Here is a 20,301-nt window from a genome sequence, read left to right as displayed (position 1 = left end):
TCAAATCATATCGGAGGAGGCATCAGTGATCCTCCTCGCTTCTGCGTGGCCTCGCAGGATTTGGTAGGCCGATCCAGTGGACAGGTCATCTCTGCAACCTGGACACTTCCGTTGAGGAAGGACCTCTTATTCAGGGTCCCTTCTTCCACCCAAATCTAGTTTCTTTGAAGCTGATTGCTTGGAGATTGGACGCTTGATCTTATACAAGCGATATTTCTCTGATTCGGTCATAGATACCTTAATTCAGGCATGTAAGCCTGTAACTAGGAAGATTTACCATAAGATAGAGCATACATATCTTTACTGGTGTGAATCCAAGGGTTACTCATGGAATAGAGTTAGGATTCCCAGGATTTTGTCTTTTCTCCAAGAAGAATTGGAGAAGGTTTGATCAATGAGTTCCCTAAAGGGTCAGATCTCTGCCTTGTCTATTTTGTTGCACAAGCATCTGACAGATGTACCAGATATTCAATATTTTTGTCAGGCTTTGATTAGAATCAGGCCTGTGTTTAAACCAATTGCTCCTCCATGGAGTTTGAATTTAGTTCTTAAAGTTCTTCAAGGGGTTCTGTTTGAACCTATGCATTCCATAGATATTAAGTTATTATCTTGGAAAGTTTTGTTCTAAGATCCCTTTACAGTTATGGTTGATGTGATGCGCTGTATGAACAGTCATGTAAATACACAATCTATCTTTATTTATTACCATTTTTTCTGTACAGCTTAAGAGTTAATCAATAAAGCTTGTTAGAGAAAAAACAACAACACAGCCAATGGAAAGGGGGGATGTCTAGCATCACACTGATTTTTACTTCAAGTGCCTTGTGTTTCTAATTGAAGTTTCATTGAGAGTCCTAACAATGTCAAGATGTCTATAATTAACTTATTCCTATAATTTCATGTTAATTTTTGATTAATATGTTTTAAAGAGACATTAAACATTAAATAAATACTAGATATAATTATACATTCAAAGAAAAGATTAGTCTAAGAATAACATGTAGATGCATTTTTGATAAAGTTTCATTAGCTGTTTAAATATTGTCATAATAAGTGTAAACTTTTAATGTCTATAAAACAATGGGAGCTGCCATGTTGTAACTTAGGTTACCTTCTCTGCTGTGGCCAATTAGAGAAAGTTATAAAAAGGTCACTAGAGTGTGCAGCCAATGGCTGTGTGGAATGTAACAGTGTTCCACACATCTACTTCTAACAGGAACTGAAAAGCTCATAATTTCAGAATTTAGTTACAGAAAAAGGGGCCAAAATAAATAATGAAAGTATATTGCAGAGTTGTTTTTATATATACGATTTATCATTTTATATTAACATCTCAAAGTGTTTAATGTTCCTTTAAGTATCCAAACACCTAATTGTAATCATGAAAAAAACACATTTTATTGATTCTATTTTAGATAGGAACATCTTGTATTTTAAAAGTGTGAATTGATCTCAGCGTCCTGCCCATCCCAACAATTTTAGCTTAATGCCTTTATCTTTCTCAAAACTGGAGACCAGAGACACATGTAGGGCTCATGCAACCATTGATTTGTTGTAAAATGAATAAATAATACAATTGCAATTGAATCAGAGTGGGATAGTTTCATATTATAGAACTACCCCTCACAATTAGGTCAAAATAAACCTCCTATTTATTCAAATCTGAGCATGCACAAGATAAAGATTCCAAAAAAGCCCTGAAAAAGGCTAAAATATGCTGGGCACAGTGATTCAGGAATTCAATAACTAGGATGGGGGCAAAAAAATATTTTCTGAGGGATTTGAATACTGCTGATGAGGGTTCCCAATACTGAGGGCCTGATTATCTAAAGCTCTCCACTCAAGCGAGATGATCTAAGATTTCTCGTCTGTACAGTGTGCTCTCTCAAAGAATATTAGAAACACAAATTTATCCATGAGAGATGTTTTTCTCACTATGAATGGTTATGTACTGTATGGGAAGGAGAAACTCCTATTTTACATTATAAAGTCTAAAATAATTTCAATTAATTTGTGTGAAATCTCTCCATAGCAGCGGGTTTTGACCATCAGGACCTGAGTATCTGACAGGTTTTCATTTGCAAATGGCTTATTGTACTGCAAATAAATTGCTTAAAGAACTATTCTATCTGGGACAGAGCCCATGCATCAGTATGCCAATTCCTCTACATGCTACAGTAGAACACTGTGACAGGAGCATTTACAGTTATACTATGCCAGCATTAAATGAATAACACACTTGGTCTGTGTGTATACAGAACAATGGTCCCCTGCCCTATGCTTCTAGTGAATGGCCCCACCTCACAGTGATGTTTACCAATAAGGATGAGAGGCACAACAGACGGGTTCTACAACAGGCGGCACGCCAGGGTAGGATATCCGGACATAAGTACAAGGTGAGTAAATGTCTTTCAGCCCACTGCACATCTTTTCTTATCCATCTCTTTTTATCTCACATTCATGTTCTCCTTAGGAAGCCAGTGAAGCAATGACAGAGTACCGCACAATACTTATGGAACGCATGCAGTCCTTTGTCAGGGGGTACCTGATGAAGGTGTCCTGGAACCAGGCCGAAACCCTCTTAAAGAAACAGAGCTTCCGTTCCCCTCAGGTCTTGCCTGTATTAACAAAGCTAAGGATTCAGAAGCAGCAGGTAATTTTAGGTATTAAATAACACCTACAAAAAGAGGTTCTGAATACAAGCAAATAACCATATATCAGTATCAATCCAGACCCAAATTGCCTCATTCATAAAATGCAAACGAGACATGTAAAGAGTTAATAATACCAAAAAGAAAAGGAAAAAAAAACACGTTTTAGGCACACACTTGTTAATGCTAAATAGCAGTGCAAATGGTATATGAGAAAAAAAAAATAAAAAAAATAAAACTTAACCTTTAATTCACCCAGATTTTAAAAATGGGTAGAGACACCCTCATTAAAAAATAATATATTACAAAAAAAACAACAAAACAGGACTGCTGATGTGTATTAGAATATCAATGAATATTCCATACAAGTGGATCAAATTTCAAAAGGTGCCTTTGAAAAAGCTCAGGCGAAACAGCCGTCAGGCGTGTGTCTGCTGAGGTATGTCTGAAAAATTTAGGGTCAATTTATCATGTGCCGAGCGGACAACGCTAAATGCCGAAAGCATTTGCTGTCGGCATTTAACATTGCACAAGCATTTCTGATGAAATGCTTGTGCAATGCTGCCCCCTGCTCACATGCGGCCAATCGGCCGCTAGCAGGTAGTGTCAGTCATCCTGATCGGATCGGGATGATTGCAGTCCACCACCTAAAAGGTGACGAGAAGTTAAGGAGCAGCCGTCTTCCGAACAATGCTTCTTAAATTCCAATTCAGGCGAGCCTGAAACGCTGGGCGTAAAAGCAGCATCCGCTACTTGTTAAATCTACCCCTTTGTGTTCACTTTAATCTTGTTATATTTTGATCACACTAGTATACATCCGGAGGAAGACTGTAGCCCTTGAACCTTTATGTGACAATAATTGTGGTAATCCATTCTGTGAGAGTGCATATGTGATAAGCCTAACAATTACCCACACTTGTGGGGCTCACCTAATCATAGTGGTAATTACTACAGGGATCTTTTTACTCACAGAGTGTGCTACAATGGGCTTCTCAGTTGTAGACCAGTTACCCAGTTGAATTGGACGAGTTTGTTAGTGAATTTTGAAATTTGATCCACTTGTATGGAATATTCATTGATATTCTCAGACACCTCAGCAGTCTGATTTGTTTTTTGTATATATACTTCTTAATGAGGGTATGTGGTATTTTGGTCTCATCTACATGTACAATTTGCACTGCTATTTAGCATTAACAAGTGTGTGCCCAAAAGGTGTTATTATAATTTATTTTAGGTAGTATCCTCTGCTGGTTACTTAAACAATATACAGGCATATGAAGCAGAACAATTTCTGACTTCTTGATACATAGACATATGAACTAAACCTCAGCTAGGCATGAATTGGAAACAAGTTCTCCTTATCTGCTATATGCAATATTGTTTAGACCATTGTCCGTTTTGTGGTCTTGGGGATGCTTCATGCATGCAACATTTTGTGCATATATTAAGGCTTCTCAGGCTTTTCTTGCTAAATTTATTAAAACTATAGGGTTGAGATTCGGACTCACTAATCCATATAATCATATAAATAAAGCAAGGTCGACTACAAATATATAGGAAAACAGCCTTAGTAATTATATGAGAGTGTTTCTATTTTTTAAATCAATTTTTGTATATATGCATTGTATATATCGCCTACTGTAGCATGTGTAGGGTTTTGCAAGTGCAAAAAAAGTCCATGGATACACTCCATGAAAAGCTTCTTGAGTATGTTTGCTTGGTCTTCTTTGCTAAGGTCAATCAGAAACCAGATATAAATTAACTCTTGACTGAACCTAATCAATCACATTGCAGTATGTTTCAGGACCATGTAAATTGCAGAATACTTACGGAGGCAGTATGCACATTAGACACTATGAGGAAAGTAAAACAAAGTGTGATTTACATAGGTAAATTGTATGAAAAGATGCCAGTGAGTTACTGTACACTGGTGTAATAAGAGAGGGATATCATACAGCACCAAGTGCTTAGCTGGGACAGAACTCTGTTCTATCCATACATGTTTCATTATTGTGCTATCTGATTTTTGAGTGTATATGTTTTGGAAATTTTGGGTATTGTATTTATTTTGTGTATATTTACACAAACACACACACACACACACATATATATATATATATATATATATATATATATATATATATATATATATATATATACACAAAACACACAGAGAAAGTCCAGCACTCACTTACAAACTCTCAGCTAAGATTAAAAGCAAAAATGGAAGGGTTAGTTACCACATCTGGCCAAATAGGACAAGCCCAGGCACCACGTCAAGGTCCCTTCCAAAAACCTGGGTCCACATCCCTGAACCCTGCAACATGCTTAGCCCTGGGTGCTCAATGGTACTCACAGGAAGCTGTGCTGTCTCCAGAGTCACAGGCAGTTAACCCCAGAAAATTACAAAACAAATTAATACTCTCAGCTAAGCTTAAAAGCAAAAATGGAAGGGTTAGTTACCGCATCTACCCAGGGCTGAGCATGTTGTAGGGTCATGGGATGTGTACCCAGTCCAGTCCCCTTCCGTGTTTTGTATATATATATATATATATATATATATATATATATATATAAATCAAATACGGTGAGTTCAGCACCTATATTATTGCACACTGTAGAGGCCAGCCAACCTCTCAAATATAAATGCACAAAAAACAGAAAATAGTGTCAGCACTGGTTTTCTTTTAAAAGCTTCCTTTCTTTATTTAAGCAACATAAGGATAAAAACAGCAGCAACGTTTCGAGTCACGTAGACCCTTAGTCATGCTATGGATTATGGTAAATCACCTCCTTTTATACCACCTGTATGCAAATTAACTTTGATTAACCATATTGGTTCTCATACCTGGGAAGTTAGTAATACCCCCTGCTGGTCAGGTTTCCTAGACAACTTTCTTTACAACATTTTTTCTTTTTCCATCCAAATTCATAGTGTATATATTATTATGCTGTCCTATAGGAGGATAAATAACCATAAGATTACAACAATGTATAATTACATATATACAAGAATACATTAAAAACATTATAAAAACAAATGGAGATCGTAATCTTTGTTTAACCCATTCGGAAAAAGAGTTTTAAGTTGTTGTATCCACCATACTTCCCTTTTTTCAGTAATAACTCTCTGTTACCACCTCTCCTTTGCTTGGGAATATGGTCTATCACCTGAAATCTCAGTTGGCTGACTGAATGCCCAACTGACAAAAAATGAGATGACACTGGTAAGGTCATATCTTTACATCTAATAGATGATTTGTGGGCACTTATCCTATCTTTTATGGGATTTATAGTCTCGCCCACATAGCCCTGCCCAAATGGGCATTTTAGAATGTAAACTACATATTCTGTGTTACAAGTATAAAAACCCTTGATCTCTCTTTTTTTATTATCGTTGATTTGTGAAATAAATTTCCCTTTAATCATCGAGTTGCACTGTGCACAGTTTAGGCATGGATATGACCCTTTATTGGCAGTGGTTAAATAGTTAATAGTTTCTCCTCTCTTAGTACAGTGTGAATTTATAGAAGAAATGCTTAACATCATATTGTATCTGAATTATTTTTTATTCCAAGATACATATTACCTACAAAGAAAAGGTACAGCAATGGGATCCAATGTGGCCCCTTCATACGCCAATATTTTCGTAAGCCAATTTGAAAATAGTTTTGTCTACACAAACAGTAACTACCAAGGAAATTGTAAAATCTGGCTACGTTATATAGATGATATATTTGGCGTATGGAGGGGCACATTGGAGACTTTACAAGAATTTGTAGAGGAGCTTAATAGGAATACTAAAAGTTTGCAATTTACCCTTAATTATTCCAAAGAAAATGTGAGTTACCTTGATACATTAGAATATAAACAGGAGGGTCATTTAGTCACAGACCTTTATTGCAAACCAACTGACCGCAACACTTTACTACACTTTGAAAGTTAGCACCCTGAGAGTATTTAACTCTATCCCTAAAAGTCAGTTTTTTAGGACTGTGAGAAATGTGCAAGATAAGAATCTACAGGAGATGAGACTTAAACAAATTTCTAGATAGAGGTTACCCCCAATCCATTATCACCAATAGTGAACAGGCTGTTACTAATGATATGGCTATGGTTCCTAAAAGACTAAGGGATAATAAACAACATGGTAGAAGACAGACAGACAAAAACAATTTTATTTTTTCTTTGGTATATAACCAATATAGTGATAACATCTCAAGAATTATAAGAAAACACTGGTACCTACTAAGTAAATCTAATCCCCACATTGATGAATTCTGTAGACCCCCCATTAATTCATATAAAATAGTTAATTAAAAAACATCAGAGATCTAGTAGTAAAATCTGACGTGGGTACTCACAGAGGAGAAACCATTAACTATTTAACCACTGCCAATAAAGGGTCATATCCATACCTAAACTCTGCACAATGCAACTGTCAGGGTTTTTTCACTGTTTTGTTTGCCATGTGCTGCTGGCAGCCATTTTACTCACCTCTCTTGCTGACTATGGTGCATTGTGGGGGATGCTGCTCATTTCCTGCACTTCCTTTTATGGCCAGACTGGTGTGCATCATCTGTGTGAGACAGGATGCAGTCTCAGAATTGTGATGTCATTACTTACTATTTAAAGGGCCTCTGTTCAGTATGCTTTGCCTTTGCGTTGTCTCTGACCTGTTTGTGAGAGTTCCTGTGTATTTCCTGGCTGTCTGACGTACTTCCTGGTTCCTGATCCCTGGCTTGTTCCTGACTCTGCTGTTTTCCTTGTTCCTGATTCCGGCTTGTCTGACTATTCGCTTTGGCTCCTAACTCGGCTCGTCTGACTACCAGCTCTGGTTTTGACTCCTGGCTTGTTATTTGACTTGTGGACTTTTTATTATTTTTTGTTATTAATAAAGGTGTGATTATTTTTGCACTTCTTGTCTGATTCCTGGCACCCTGACAGCAACTCGATGATTAAAGGGAAATTTATTTCACAAATCAATGATAATAACAAAAGAGAGATCAAGGGTTTTTATACTTGTGACACAGAATATGTAGTTTACATTCTAAAATGCCCATATTGGCGGGGCTATGTGGGCGAGACTATAAATCCCATTAAAGATAGGATAAGTGCCCACAAATCATCTATTAGATGTAAAGATACCAGTGTCATCTCATTTTTTGTCAGTTGGACATTCAGTCAGCCAACTGAGATTTCAGGTGATAGACCATATTCCCAAGCAAAGGAGAGGTGGTAACGGAGAGTTATTACTGAAAAAAGGGAAGTATGGGGGATACAACAACTTAAAACTCTTTATCCGAATGTTTTAAACAAAGATTACGATCTCCATTTGTTTTTATAATGTTTTTAATGTAATGTATTCTTGTATATATGTAATTATACATTGTTGTAATCTTATGGTTATTTATTCTCCTATAGGACAGCATAATAATATATACACTATGAATTTGGATGGAAAAAGAAAAAATGTTGTAAAGAAAGCTGTCTAGGAAACCTGACCAGCAGAGGGGGTATTTCTAACTTCCCAGGTATGAGAACCAATATGGTTAATCAAAGTTAATTTGCATACAGGTGGCATAAAAGGAAGTGATTTACCATAATCCATAGCATGACTAAGGGTCTACGTGACCAGGAAAACCAGTGCTGACGCTATTTTCTGTTTTTGGTGCATTTATATATATATATATATATATATATATAAGTTGAAGACATTAGAAAAGGCACTCCATAAAATATAGCAACCTCCAGGGTGCACTTAAAAGTAATCCAATATCCATATATAGAAAAAAGGCACTCACTGAAAAAGTTAAGACTTAGCTTTTAATAAATAATTAAATTAAAAATGCATGACGTTTCGGAGGCATTCCACCTCCTTTATCAAATGCGTGATACAAACATTTTGAAAAATACAAAAAGCAGTATACTGCTTTTTGTATTTTTCAAAATGTTTGTATCACGCATTTGATAAAGGAGGTGGAATGCCTCCGAAACGTCATGCATTTTTAATTTAATTATTTATTAAAAGCAAAGTGTTAACTTTTTCAGTGAGTGCCTTTTATATATATATATATATATATATATATATATATATATATATATATATGGTAAAGGAAGGCACTCACTGGTCTTTTCATCAAATATTTATTATCAAGCGTGACGTTTCGGGGACACACTCCCCTTCCTCAGACAAAAGATATATATTTACACACTCACCGGCCACTTTATTAGGTACACCTGTTAAATTGCTTGGTAACACAAATTGCTAATCAGACAATCACATGGCAGCAACTCAATGTATTTAGGCATCTAGACGTGGTGAAGACGACTTGCTGAAGTTCAAACCCTGCATCAGAATGGGGAAGAAAGGGGATTTAAGTGTCTTTGAACGTGGCATGGTTGTTGGTTCCAGACAGGCTGGTCTGAGTATTTAAAAAACTGCTGATCTACTGGGATTTTCATGCACAACCATCTCTAGGGTTTACAGAGAATGGTCCAAAAAATTGAAAATATCCAGTGAGCGGAAGTTGTGTGGACGAAAATGCCTTGTTGATATCAGAGGAGAATGGGCAGACTGGTTCGAGATGATAGAAAGGCAACAGTAATGTGGGGGATATTTTCTTGGCACACTTTGGGCCCCTTAGTACCAAAATATCACCTCTATGCTGATGACACCCAGTCCTACCTCTCCACCCCTGCTCTCTCTCCCTCTGTCCTTTCTCATGTCAGTGACTGCTTATCTGGTATTTCTTCCTGGATGGCCTCTCACCACCTAAAGATTAACATGTCCAAGACTGAACTCCTTCTTATCCCCCCTCAAGCTCTACACCGACTTTTGACTTCTCTATCCCTGTTGACGGCATCACCATTTCCCCATCGCCCCAAGTCTGCTGCCTCGGAGTCACACTTGACTCAAATCTATCCTTCGTCCCCCATATCCAATCACTTTCTACATCCTGCTGCAACCATCTATGCAATATTTCCAAAATTCGCCCTTTTCTGAGCGCTGACACCACAAAGCAAATAATCCACTATCTTGTTATCTCCTGACTTGACTACTGCAATAACCTACTCGCTAGCCTTCCTCTTTCCCGCCTCTCCCCCCTTCAATCCATCCTAAATGCCTCTGCCAGGCTGATCCACCTTTCCCGTCAATCTGTATCTGCTGCACCTCTCTGCGAGTCCCTTCATTGGCTCCCCATTCACAGCAGAATTAAATTCAAAATTCTCACCCTTACATACAAAGCTCTCACCAACGCCACTCCCTCTACCTATCCTCTCTAATATAAAAGTATACTCCAGCCCGTCCACTAAGATCCAACAATGACCTGCTCCTTGCATCCGCAACTATCACCTCCTCTCATGCTAGACTGCAGGACTTCTGTTGTGCAGCACCTACCCTCTGGAACACTCTCCCTCGTGCTGTCAGGCTTTGCCCTAATCTGTCTTCCATTAAATGCTCCCTGAAGACTTTTCTGTTCATGGAAGCCTACCACCCAACTCAATAATAAATTAATTTCACTTACCTAACATTTGCCTCATCTAACATCTTTCTCAATCTTGCAGTCCTCGCTTCCTGTTTCTCAACCTCCTACCCTTCTAGATTGTACGTTCCCACTGGAATAGGGCCCTCAATCCCTCCTGTATGTGTTTATAAATTTTGTCCTGTCTCTTACAAGTCTTGTATTGTTTTATTTAAATGAATTGTATCCATGGACAGCGCTGCGGAATATGTTGGAGCTTCATAAATAAAGTATAATAATAATAATTGAGCATCATTTAAATGACACAGCCTACCCGAGTATTGTTGCTGACCATGTCCATAGTTTTAGACTACAGTGTACCCATCTTCTAAAGGCTACTTCCAGCAGGATAATGCACCATGTCACAAAGCTTAAATCATCTCAAACTGGTTTCTTGAACATGACAATGAGTTCACTGTACTCCTATGGCCTCCACAGTCACCAGATCTCAATCCAATAGCGCACCTTTGGGATGTGGCGGAACGGGATATTCACATCATGGATGTGCAACCAACAAATCTACAGCAACTGCGTGATGCTATCATGTCAATATGGACCAGAATCTCTGAGGAATGTTTCCAATACCTTGTTGAATATATCCCACAAAGAATTAAAGGGACACTGAACCCAAATTTTTTCTTTAGTTATTCAGATAGAGCAGGCAATTTTAAGCAACTTTCTAACTTACTCCTATTATCAAATTTTCTTCATTCTCTTGGTATCTTTATTTGAAAAGCAAGAATGTAGGTTTAGATGCTGGCCCCTTTTTGGGGAACAACCTGGGTTGTTCTTGCTGATTGATGGATAAATTCACCCACCAATAAACAAGTGCTGTCCAGGGTCTGAACCAAAAATTGTCTGGCTCCTTAGCTTAGATGCCTTCTTTTTCAAATAAAGATAGAACGAAGAAAAATTAATAATAGGAGTAAATTAGAAAGTTGCTTAAAATTGCATGCTCTATCTGAATCATTAAAGAAAAAAAATTGGTTTCAGTGTCCCTTTAAGGCAAAAGGGGGCCCAACCCTTTACTAGCAAGGTGTACCTAATAAAGTGGCCGGTGAGTGTATATAAACAGTATTTATACATACTATGTAATGTTAAACCCAATGGGTTAAGGATACTCAATAACCTTCTGCATATGAAACACAGACACATGCAAACCTATTGTGAACATCAAATACAACCAGAAATGAGAGGGGGCGCTCTCTGACAAAAAACAGAACAGTGGACTGAAGCCCGTACAATAAACAAGCTGTAATAAAGGTATAACAGTTAGGTCTATAGCATCATAATGTCATATATAATGCAATCAGATACAAAATTGATAATAATTATAGAGTTATAAAAAGTCCCAAAAAGATGGGGTAGTGCGATGCACTGTCCACAAATGTGTGTGATATCCAAACAGAAGGCACATAATGGACGGCTGCTCTCCTCTCAGATCAATCCAGATCAGGCACTAGAAATAAACACAAAACAGAGGGGCAACTCGTGTGTAGATCAAAAATGCCACCAGCAAGAAAACATCTATAGATGCCAAATGGGTACTCATATGTAGCAATAGCGCCCTAATGTGCTGGAAATCGCAGGCTGATAACTCAGGAAGTATCAGCTAACCCTTGTTCTGGCTTCAGACTAGAAAACAGGATGCAAGTTCCAAGAACGGTAGGCCCCAGGATGCAGTTCCAACAGATAATAAGGTGCTTGCACTAAGCTTTTGTTAAAAATGGTTTATTTAAAAATCACATTAAAAACATTAAGCAAAATCTCTGCTTCTAAAATTGCAGTTTCATCAGGCATAAGACAACATCCTGAACTATTTAAAATAAACTAAAACCAAAAACCTGGGTGAACACATTTGTTATTCAGACACAAGTTTAATGAATACAGGAACTACATTTTGTATACATATACACATGAGGCGCCCCTCTGTTTTGTGTTCATATTGGGAACATACTGTGAAAGTCTTTCTAGGTTAAGGGCTCTGATATGATACAAAAAACTGCAATGGATGGGATATGAACCTATAGCTCTATGTCCTAAACTAACCCAGCTTTGAATGAGATTTTAAAATTTCATTTTTTTGTTCAAACTTTAAATTCTTGGGGGCGGAGCCAGCAACCTATCATGGCAGACGTACTTGTTTGAGCTCCGTATTTATCTAACTGAAAAGGCCTTCTATATGAGTCGTGTTATACTTATTTTTGCCTTTTTTTATATATGAGAGACTGTTCTTAATCTCTAAGGAGAGCTTTGACCTGACCCTGTCCCGGATCGATAACTCTAACACCAAGTCAGATGAAATACAGCTGCCTGCGCCATTGAGGCCTACGGTGTCTACTAAACCCAGATTGGTGACCCTATCAGGCTTAAGAAGGACAGCGTGTGAGCGATATATCTCGACAGAACCATGGAGCCGAACGCTATATGGGAGGAGGATTTCAAGCGAATGGTGGACTACCGGTTTGAATGCCTAACACAGAGCCTTACAACATGGGTGGCTGAGGTGACGCAGATCTCGGACTCCGACATCACTCAGAAGCTGGTGGGGGTGGATTCACCTGAGCCCCTACAAGGTGAACAGAGTGGACCGCTTCTCTCTACGGCAGTAGTCTGTGCTGAACGATCAGCTAACAGGGGGCTATTTGCTCTAACAGGGCACCACTTTGTACCTATCCCACCTCCTGCAGTGATCTTGGGAGGTTCCCTTCAGGCAACGATGCCATGTGGTGCTGCAGCTGCGATGAGACATGGAAGGCTGGTGGCCACCCTCTCCAGGAAGCACTCTGTTGTAATGTTTTTCAATCTGCCCAGCACTTCATCGGCGAACAACAATAAAGTTGAAGTTGAGGAAACACAGTTAACTAAAATTCTGACACATCGGAAGCTCCATAGAGAATGGATTTTAAAACTCCTCAGACTCGGAGTTGGTTAGGTAATTCTAGTCTGAAAGAGGACTCTGCACAAAGTTCATTTCAGCTTGCTCACGCTACTAAGAAGTTCAAATAGTTCAGTTATTATTGAATGTTCAGTGATGTTTTATATATGGTCAATTGGTTCTGGGTTTTTTTTTTTTATCTACTTCATCTTTAATTGTTTGCATTTTCCACTATCGTTTAAGCCTTCTTTGCTGATCTGGGACAAAGTGGACTGAATTTTTTCAAAACTCTATTAGTCCTCTATGGGCTTATGAAAGTGAATTAAACCTTTATTATTGGTATTTGGTTACCAGTGGGAACTCTTATTAAAGGGACAATGGGGTTACTCTCTAAGTGTGGGCTACGAGTGAACAAAAGCTACCTATTTTTCACAACTATATTTTGGTTTAAATAAGCAGCTCATATCCGTGTTTATGATAATTTGTTTGTCTGTTTCATTGTGTTTTCTCCAAGGTTACTTAGATCTGCTGTATCTATATTTGATTTGTATTACACTATACAGACCTAGATCGCTTGAGTTATATATTTAAAGGCAAGTTATAAGGCAGAATTTGGCTTTAAACGAATATTCCTAGATAAAGATGCAATAGCCATTTTCCACCACCAGAGGGGAGTCATGGTTTAATTTCAACCTGTTCACCACGATGTTTTGTGTTCAATATTCTTTAGAAGACAGGAGTTGGATACAAACATTAACCCCTGGCCATGTATGAACTCACTGTACACACATATGCTGAGCCTCATGTTATTGATATATGCCATACTACCTCCCATTTCTCACACTTATGTCACACCCAATTAATGTCTGCTCTGATATTCTAATAGAGATACAACAGAGTTACTGGCCTCAGATATTGAGGGCTAAAACAATTTCTGTTATTCCTTTCTAACCTTTAATTAAAGAGCATGATCTGTAATATTGCCATTCGTTAAGGGTGGTCTTACACCTTACATTATATTTATCTTACCACCTCCCCCCCACACACATATAATAAACCTCCTTATTTAGGAGGGCTACTCATGCGGCTAATCTCTTTCTTGTGCCGCAACCTCACTACAGTTTTTATTAATACTAACCCTTGCAGTATGTCTTGATGTTCATTTTGTTCTATTATATCTACCGTAGCAGGACTGCTTGGGTATTCAGAGCAATATATTTACTTATCTCATCATATCCTTTATACAGTAAACTGATACTTTCATTTTTACTATCACTTCAAATGTCTATTACTCTACTATTCTAAGTTTACAGGTTCAAATGTGATAATTTGATTTCTTAATCTTGGCTTATGTGGAAAATGACATCTAAGAAAAAAGAAAAAGGGGTTCCAGTCTCTACTATTAGAATGTCTATATTGGGAATTTTTTCCTTGTATCTATAGAGACACTGTTAAAATGGAATACATTATTCATGCTTGTTATAATGATATGAAATTCCATATAAATTGTACTGTTTCAGCAAAACCTCAATAAATAAAATATTAAAAAAAAAAAAAAGTAAAAAACAAAACAAAAAAAAACAACTTTAAATTCTTGATTGATGAGCACCATAAACTTCTGCACTTATGTTTCCCACAATTCTCAAGTTTTTACTGGCAATAAAAGTCCATAAGAAATAAATAAAAAACGTAGAATTAGATATTTAAATGACCTGGGGTCCATAAGATTATATTTATTGTATATGTACAAATCCCGAAAATCTAGAATTCCAAAATCCAGAATGAATCAGAACCCAAGATTTTTAACTAATTTAATATTGTTTTAAACATAAATGGCTAGATTACAAGTGGCGCGCAATTTAGCGCTTGCTCGAGTGCAAACACTGCTGGATGTAAACTTTTAATGCACGCAGGTTATCACGCATATTACAAGTTGAAAGTAAATGGTTTGTGCATGAGCAAAAGCCGACGCACACTAACTTCAGGACTTTCAATATTGCCACCACATTAACTTCTTTTCTTCAAAGACTTTAATGGAGTGCTCTGCTGAAAAAAACAAACTAGCACTTATCTTATGTCTGTGACTGTGTGTGTGAATATTTATTCTGGAAATGCCATAAAAAAAATTGTATTACTCCCTGACAAAAAAATATTATGGCCTAAAACCTTTGGGGGGGAGGCATCATTTGGAATGCCTAGAGCAGCACAAAACCTAAATACTCTACTGACAGATATTTATATAGGGATATGTATTTAAAAATACATATAATATTAAAATTGAATAAAAAAATATTGTTTATGTTTTCAGGTATTTTAGTGGAAAGGGCTCCAAAGTATATATATATATATATAGGGTTTAAAAGCTACTAGCCCAGAGGGAAAAAAAGTTAATAGTCCACTCAGTGTTAAAGATAGGAAAAGGTCAAATCCGTCGTCCGCTGCAATTTCTAAGTCATATAAAAACAACCTTTAAGTTGCATTATAGGCTGTATTATGATGATTAAATATTGCCTAAATGACATATGATATTGGTATTGTTGTTTACACTTGGTCCCATCCCCTCGTTAAACTGTCTAATTTTACAGGTGCAAATATTTTGAAATCGAAACCTTTTCCGGTCCCAAGCAGATTGGAAAAAGGGTTTTGTATTGTATTCAATGTATTCATTTGGCTTTACTGGCTAACCTATACCAAGATCATAGAGACCAATGGCCTTGCATATCAACAATGTTACTGATCAACTATTTTGATGACAGATGAGTTGTTGATGACAGATGAGAGTGTTGGACATAGGGTGATGTTTAGAATATTAGTGCTAAAGACAAGGTTAAGATTAGGACTAGGGCTATGGTTAGGGGGTCAGTGCTTTTGGATTCCAGATAAGAAAGCTTTTCTAGTATGCAAGGTGAAAAGGGAGTTAGCACTTCCAGCCCAGCGGCAATGTCACCGGTGCCTCTCATCTGCAGGCAACTTTGCTGTTACCACATAACATTATATCTATGGTGACATTGTGTACACAGTGATATCCTTTATGTGGCATTGTGACAGTCCCTATATTGCCATTGCAGGAAACAAAAGGTTCTGGGAACTCTAGGGTTAACTTAGATAACAAATTAATATATTGTGTAGAAATCTTAATTACTAGGAACAAATGCTAGTTAACTGCGCCTTAGTAACCATGGTGTAAATTGACTGCCAACCTCATATTAGCTTTGCTCTACAGGCTCTGATGCGCTGGAAGGAAGAGAGAGTCCGTAGTTGGGAAAAACGTCTGCATCTCTCAGCATCTCTGGATCTGACACTTCAGGAACTACAGCAGGAGAGTGGAATATTCTTAATTAAACCTGTGCTGTCCTGGCCTCGACGGTAACTCTCATTGTGTTAAAAAAAAAAAAAAAGTTAAAGCATGGGGCCAGTGCTATAAAATTTGGCATTGCTTTTAAATAAATGGAAATAATGATGGTAATAGTGTTCAGATACAAAAGAGAAGAGGTAAATTAAAGTTATACTTTAGGTAATTTCATTACAAATCTTTATTCAATGCTAAATATATAATTTACCAATATTTATTTAAGGAATCTAGTTGAAGTGGTATTTTTCAGTACAAAAACTTTTCACAAGCCCTCTCAGCACCTTCAGATTATCCCTGGAAAGAAGGGTGTCCGAGGCATAAGGGACGTGCTGTGAGAGTATGGATCCTGCTATATACAACATTCAATCAAAGATGTGGCTGGCTGCAAAAATTGTCATGGCTATATTTATGGCTGACTACCCCACACCCTAATATGGATCTGCTATGTCTCTTTTCATAGTGGTGAATGCTAACATGGATATGATGAACTATAGAGGGCATGGGCCTAGATAAAGTACCATTTCGATTAGGTTTTCTAAAATATATTGTAAGAAGACAATTGTTTTTAAATTATAGAATAACAATTTTGGTTTTCTTAGTCTAGTTTTTGCTTTGTACATGACCACATAAGTCACCATATTGTTTTTTAATAAAGTGTGTTTCTCCTTCTTCATGCATGATACATAGTAATGTTTGTCCAGTTGTTGAGGTACCCTGACATTTGTTCTGTATTTCTCCTCCAGTAAGTGCTGGCAATACTTGAGTGAAAGGGATTTTGGAAACCTAAAGGGACAGTGAAGTCAAAGTTAAAGGGACAGTCAACACCAGAATTTGTGTTGTTTTAAAAGATACATAATCCCTTAATCACCCATTCCCCAGTATTCCATAACCAATGCAGTTATAATAATACACGTTTTACCTCTGTAATTACCTTGTATCTAAGCCTCTGCAGACTGCCCCCTTATTTGAGTTCTTTTGACAGACTTGCATTTTAGTCAATCAGTGCTCACTCCTCTGTTAATTCACGTGCAAGAGCTCAATTTTAGATGAGAGGCGGCCTTCATGGTTTAAGAAATTAGCATATGAACCTCCTAGGTTTAGCTTTCAACTAAGAATACAAAAAGAACAAAGCAAAATTGGTGATAAAAGTAAATTGTAAAGTTGTTTAAAATTACATGTTCTATTTGGATCATGAACGTTTTTTTTTTGGACTTGACTGTCCCTTTAAACTTTCATGATTCAGACAGAGCATTTGATTTTAAACAACTTTCCAATTTACTTATATTATCAAATTGTCTTTGTTCTCTTGATATCCTTTGTTAAGAGTAATGCTAGGTAGGCTGATAGAAGTTCAGGATTGTGCACATGTTTTTTGCAGCCTATGGCAGCAGTGTCTGCAACATTGTCTATAGCAATAACACATTGCTATAAACAATGTTACAAACACCGCTGCCAAGTGGCTAGAGACACATGCACACTCCCGAGCTCACCTAGGATTACTATTTAATAAAGGATACAAAGAGAACTAATCAAATTTGATAAACGTAAATTGGAAAAGTGTTTGAAATCATGTGCTCTATCCAATCCATTTAAGTTTATTTTGATTTTACTGTCCCTTTTACTGCTACTTTAAGACTGAAGAGTGTAACACTGTGTTTTCCAGATTCCTGCACTGTGGGGGAATCTGCAGTGCATGACGTGATGTGGCTTGTGCAGTGATTTCACAATTGACACAGGTGTTGCCTGGCATGGTCTTCAGCCTTCATTTATTACTGTTCTAAACCAATTGCCAACAAAGGACTAGATCATATGCAAGTCAATATAACATAGCCACTGCAGAATTTATCATAGTGCCATGATCCAATGTGCAAAGCTAATATTTAGTGGCAACATACTTATTTCCTGTGGCTCTTTAGAGCTGGTCTCTCAGTTGAGGACCTCATGGAATGTATAATTAACTCACCATAACGTTAAACACCACTGTCCAGTTCCACCAATTCACTTTACTATACTATCCGAAATCCCCCTGTATTTTATACCTGGTATGAATGGTTTTGTGTTTAAATAAAGATTTAGCATGAATGTGTTTGATCAATTTGCTACATATTATCCCTATTGATACCTTTATAGAACAGTAATCACTAACTTGTTAACCTATAGGGGTGAGCAAATCTTTTTCAGTTGTACTATCCCAAATCCCCCTGTATTTTATACCTAACCATACTAACTCAATCTCCTCCAAGCGCAATTAACCCTTACTGTGCACCACCCCACAAGTATACCTAATTAAGTCACTTACCTGATCACACAGCGCACTTAGCACAAATTAAAACTTCCCCCCACACAATTATCACTAACAGCTGGCCCTCCACAACAATTCATTTCTACTGCAGCCTCCCCCACCGCAATTGCTCAAAATGGCTGATCTGTTCCCTTAATGTAATTAAAGGGACAGTCTACTCCACTAATTTTATTGTTTGAAAAAGATAGCTAACGCCTTTACTACCTATTCCATAGCTTTAAACAACCAACATTGTTATATTAATATACTTTATAACATTTAAACCTCTAAATTTCTGCCTGTTTCTAAGCTCATGCAGGAAGCGTTTATATCAGTGCATTTTATAGCTTTTCACAGCAAGACATTACTAGTTCATGTGTGCCATATAGATAACATTGCGCTCACTCCCGTGGAATTATTCACGAGTCAGCATTAATTAGATCAAATGCATGCCTGCACTGAGATAAGGAGGCAGTCTACAGAGGCTTAGATACAAGGTGGTAAAAATATATTAATATAACCGTGTTGGTTTTGCAAGTAGATACCAAATGCCTTGCTTTGCTTTCTTTATGTAGGCCTTAAACTCTGTTGTCTTTGTTTAGCTCTCAACTAGTGAAGAACCAGAGGCAGAACCACTCTACATGTAAAGATTTTTCAAAAAGCACTTGGCTTCCCAGCTACCAGTCTAAGAATCAGGTAAAAAAAGAAAACATATATTTACTAATATTGTTTGCAATGGCTCCCATTCTGATGTCCCTGAGCTTTCTTTGCATAAAGGTGTTTTATAAAGATCACTTTAGAGACACAAACATGCAGCCATAATGTCTTTACACTAATTATTCTGAAAATTTGATTTCACTTCCCATCTTGTTAACATCACTACCTGCCTCTCTCGGGACCAGGACAGTCTCCGGTGCTGTGGAAAAGCTCCAAGGCCTCTCAGTAGGGAGTGGAGTGTGCTACAGAATCATGAGGCGTTGAGACCCCTGGTGATCACTCCTAAAGTGCTAGAAATGGACATCCACAGATACTTGTGCAAGGAGTGCTGGTGAGTTAAGCTGTGGCCTGAAGGCAGAACACATCAGGATAAACTGTATCATGCTCCTGCTTGTATGTTTAGCATCAAGGAAGCTATTATTTAGCCTTGTGTTATAATGGCACACACTAAAGTTACTTTACTGTGCATTCTATGTGCGCGATCCAATATATACGGCGCAGGTTTCGGCGCAAGCGTGGAAAACTGCGCCGCCCGTAGTTTCAGCTCGCACAGCGAGCTATCTCATATACGGCACCGGCAGTTGCTAAAGTGCCGTAAGTCTGACAAACTAGCGATGTCCAGAAATCTGCGTAAGTACAAATTTCTGGAGTCGCCAGTGACTTACGGCACTTTAGAAACTGCCGCCACATAAAAAAACTTACTAATGTATCCAATCTGCCGTTACTGTCTAACACGCCTCCCAAAAATAACCCGACACGTATACCCCTCTATCCGCAATCCCCCTCTCACTCCTAACAATAAATATATTAACCCCTAAAACGCCGCTCCCGGACCCCGCCGCCAGCTACATTAACTATATTACCCCCTAATGTGAGCCCCCTACCCCGCCGCCACC

General features: G+C 37.7%; 1 protein-coding gene across 1 annotated transcript in view; it reads left to right on the top strand.

The window, feature by feature from the left end:
- The window catches only part of LOC128663182 (uncharacterized), an 82,254-nt gene that overhangs the window by 46,661 nt on the left and 15,292 nt on the right, over positions 1 to 20,301 (top strand). Inside the window, exons 4-8 of the mRNA XM_053717385.1 lie at positions 2,259 to 2,396; positions 2,474 to 2,653; positions 16,279 to 16,421; positions 19,291 to 19,384; positions 19,591 to 19,736. Coding sequence (XP_053573360.1) covers positions 2,259 to 2,396; positions 2,474 to 2,653; positions 16,279 to 16,421; positions 19,291 to 19,384; positions 19,591 to 19,736 — 701 coding nt within the window. The remainder of the gene's footprint in view (positions 1 to 2,258; positions 2,397 to 2,473; positions 2,654 to 16,278; positions 16,422 to 19,290; positions 19,385 to 19,590; positions 19,737 to 20,301) is intronic.

The sequence above is a fragment of the Bombina bombina genome, chromosome 6 (assembly GCF_027579735.1).
Source record: "Bombina bombina isolate aBomBom1 chromosome 6, aBomBom1.pri, whole genome shotgun sequence".
Classification (NCBI taxonomy): Eukaryota; Metazoa; Chordata; class Amphibia; order Anura; family Bombinatoridae; genus Bombina; species Bombina bombina.
Note: the sequence above shows the minus strand (reverse complement) of the source record. Positions and strands in the feature narration are given on the sequence as shown.